Source organism: Rhincodon typus, chromosome 29 (genome assembly GCF_021869965.1).
Source record: "Rhincodon typus isolate 14 chromosome 29, sRhiTyp1.1, whole genome shotgun sequence".
Taxonomy (NCBI): Eukaryota; Metazoa; Chordata; class Chondrichthyes; order Orectolobiformes; family Rhincodontidae; genus Rhincodon; species Rhincodon typus.
Window position 1 is genome coordinate 39,159,857 of NC_063360.1, and position 3,742 is coordinate 39,163,598.

The 3,742-nt window shown below is 47.2% G+C and overlaps 1 protein-coding gene across 2 annotated transcripts in view; it reads left to right on the forward strand.

Moving 5' to 3' along the window:
- The first annotated feature begins 2,531 nt into the window (after positions 1-2,531).
- Positions 2,532-3,742, forward strand: part of LOC125486451 (protein S100-A1-like) — a 6,913-nt gene continuing 5,702 nt past the window's right edge. The window contains exons 1-2 of one of the 2 annotated variants that reach the window (XM_048614026.1): positions 2,532-2,641; positions 2,923-3,096. In XM_048614026.1, the coding sequence (XP_048469983.1) occupies positions 2,956-3,096 (141 nt within the window). In that variant the 5' untranslated portion in view covers positions 2,532-2,641; positions 2,923-2,955. The remainder of the gene's footprint in view (positions 2,642-2,922; positions 3,097-3,742) is intronic. The other variant, XM_048614027.1, reaches the window with a different exon arrangement.

A 3,742-nucleotide genomic window follows, 5' to 3' on the forward strand; every position in this document is an offset into this window, starting at 1 on the left:
AGTGACAGTGATATATTTCCAAGTCAGGATGGTGAGTGGCTTGGAGGAGAACTTACAGGGGGTGGTATTCCCATGGATTCACTGCCCTTGTCCTTCAAAATGGAAGTGGTCCTGGGTTTGGAAGGTGCTGTCAAAGGATCTTTGGTGAATTTCTGCCATGCATCTTGTACATAGTACATACTGATGCTACTGAGTGTCAGTGGTGGAGAGAGTGGATGTTTATAGATATGATGCTTATCAAGTGAGCTGCTTTGTCCTCGATAGTGTCAAGCTTCTTGAGTGTTATAGGAGCTGCACTCATCCAGGAAAGTGGGGAGTATTCCATCACACTCCTTTAACTGTGCTTTTCAATTTGATTTGGATCATTATCTAAAGAGGAGTAAATTGAAGGGCCAGGGAGAAAGCAGTAGAAATGACTCTCTCACTTCACATCCAGAATTCAGCTCCAGGTTCTCACCAAAGATATTGTTGATCATAGAATCATCTGACATAGAAGGAGGTAATTTGATCTATTGAAATCAGGAGCTGAGTGGCCCTGGCGGAACCCAAACTGGGCGTCACTAAGCAGGTTAGTGCTGAGCAGGTGCTGCTTGAAAGCACTGTTACTGACACCTTCCATCACTTCACTGATGATCGAGAGGAGACTGATGGGGCGGTAATTAACTGGGTTGGATTTGTCCTGCTTTTTATATATAGAACATATCTGGGCAATTTTCCACATTGTCGGGTAGATACCAGTGTTGTAACTGTACTGGAACAGCTTGGCTAGGGGAGCGGCAAGTTCTGGAGCACAAGTCTTCAGTACTATTGCCAGAATTTTGCCAGGACCTGTAGCCTTTACAGTATTCAGAGTCTCTGACTGTTTCTTGACATCATGTGGAGTGAATTGTATTGGCTGAAGACTGATATTTGTAATGCTGGGGACCACTGGAGGAGGCCGAGATGGATCATCCACTTGGCATTTCTGGCTGAAGATTGCTCTGAATACTTCAGCCTTATCTTTTGCACTGATGTGCTGGGCTCTTCCATCATTGAGGATGGGGATACTTGTCGAGCCTCCTCCTCCAGTGAGTTGTTTAATTGTCCATCACCATTCACGATGAGATGTGGCAGGACTGCAGAGCTTAGATCTGATCAGTTGGTTGTGGGATCACTTAGCTCTGTCTATCACTTGTTGCTTTCGCTGTTTGGTATGCAAGTTGTCCTGTGTTGTGGCCAACATTCCCTCTAAGCTGCATGGCTCCACATGCACACATCCATTCCGATGTTCAGTGTTAGCGCACCATTCCCAGCATTAACTTCTGCTTCTGGCAGTCGCTGGTGCTCATGGGCCATGGTGCGAGGTTATGATCCAACTCTGATACAGTCACTCTTACCGATACTGTCATGGACAGATACATCTGCAGCTGGCAGATTGGTAAGGATGAGGTCAAGTACGTTTTTCCCTCTCGTTGTTCCCTCACCACCTGCTGCAGACACAATCTCGCAGCTATGTCCTTTAGGACCTGACCAGCTCGATCAGTAGTACTGCTGCCGAGCCACTCTTGGTGGTGGACATTGAAATCCCCGACCCAGAGTACATTTTGTGCCCTTGCCACCCTCAGTGCTTCCTCTAAGTGTTGCTCAACATAGAGGAATACTGATTCATCAGCTGAGGGAGGACAGTATGTGGTAATCAGCAGGAGGTTTCCTTGCCCATGTTTATCCTGAAGCCAAGGGACTTCATGGGGTCCGGAGTCAATGTTGAGGACTCCCAGAGCAACTCCCTCCCGACTGTATCCCACTGTGCTGCCCCCTCTGCTGGGTCTGTCCTGCTGGTGGGACAGGACATATCCAAGGATGGTGATGGTGGTGTCTGGGCCATTGTCTGTGAGGTATGATTCTGTGAGTATGACTATGTCAGGGTGTTGGTTATCTAGTCTGTGAGACAGCTCTCCCAATGTTGGCACTAACCCCCAGATGTTAGTGAGGAGGACTTTGCAGGGTCAACAGGACAGATTCTACAACTATTGTCATTTCTGGTGCCTGGGTGGGCACCGAGTGGTGCATGGTTTTAATCTTATGCCCTTTCACGGTCGGTTGACACAGCTGAGCTTATCCTTTTCAGAGGGCAGTTAGGACTCACCCACATTGCTGTTGGTCTGGAGTCACGTGTAGACCAGACAGTATAAGGATGCGGCAGATTCCCTTCTGAAAAGAACAGTGGTGAGTGGGATGTGTTTCTACAACAATCCATTTGTTTCCTGGTCAACAATATTGGCTCGAGCTGTTTAATTCATTGAATTTGAATTGCCCAGTTTCCGTTTGTGGATCTGGGATTCATGCCGCTGGGGTGCAGTGACATAAACACTCTGTTACTGTTCTGGGCTGGCCCACGTGGGAGCAGGTTGTGTTCGGAATGCCCCCTGGGGGGGTGGTTTGGAGTTGTGGGAGGTGGGTACTCAGCTTGTTTTGTTTGTTAACAGTTTCCACTGGGGCAAGAGAGGCAGGACCGATGTCTGTACCAATCAGACTGCACTCAGTGCCTATAAGTTTGGGGAGCTTGCGGTTAGCACCTTGTGTGAAGGGAGCGTGAGGACCGGGGGCTGGCCAGTGCTCTGTATAAACTCCAGCTAACTATCAGCACGGTCCCCATTCACTGGTAAGTACTGCTCTCAGGTAGATCCTACTCTAGTTGTACTGTTGATTTCCTGCTTCTAAAAACAGCCTTGAAGAAAAAAAACTAAATGAAAGAGATTGAATTGTCCATGAATTGATCAGATGAACTTGCAGCTTAAATGGACAAGAGCTGATGTGTGATTTTCAGATTTGATGCTTTCAGAAACAGAGCAGTTGCTGGAGAAACTTTGTGTTGTCTCTGGGTGCAAAGTGTTTACTGTTTTACAATCAAATATTTTCCTTAGCCCTGACTTTTGTTTGCAGCAGCTCCCTCCCGATCGCAGGCACCGCATCAAGATGCTCTCCCAGCTGGAAGGAGCCATGGACGACATCATTAAAGTTTTCTACAAATACTCAGGAAAGGAGGGGGACAAATACATTCTGACCAAGGCTGAGCTGAAGGATCTGCTGAAAGGTGAACTTGGAGCTTTCCTCAAGGTAAATGACAACACTTCATCCACAATTGTAAACACTGAGCAAATAGAAACTGGCTCCAGCAATCTGGGGGTGAGATTTTTCACATTCTGAGCAAATTGGCTCTCCTCTCAGTGAAAGTGCAAGAATATTGTAAGCCCTGTCAGTTTCAGGATGGACTATAAGCTCATGGTATCTTCAGGAATCTGTGAACTGGCTTTAGTTTGTACTGGGCGATCTCTGACCAGCACAGAACAGATTAGCAAGCCACCAATTAGATACAAATCACAAACTATTTGGGAGAAATCAGCGACCAGTTTAACCCCAGCTGCTTAGAAAGAGGAAAAAACATCACCTTCTGTGCCCCAGCAATCACCAAATCCTCAACAGCCAATGGCAGATTTTTTGTAATGTGGGAAATATAGCAGCCAATTTGTATACAGTAAGCTTCCACAAATAGAAAAGTAATGGCATCCAAATAATGAACTGATCAAGTTCACAAGGAGAACATCCTTCTGCTCTTCACAGTTGTCATTGTGCAATTATTTACAGTCACCCACAAGCCGAGCTGACCCTCCGACAGCGTGGCACTCCCTCAGCACTGATCCTCCGACAGCGCGGCTCTCCCTCAGCACTGACCCTCCGACAGCGCGGCGCTCCCTCAGCACTG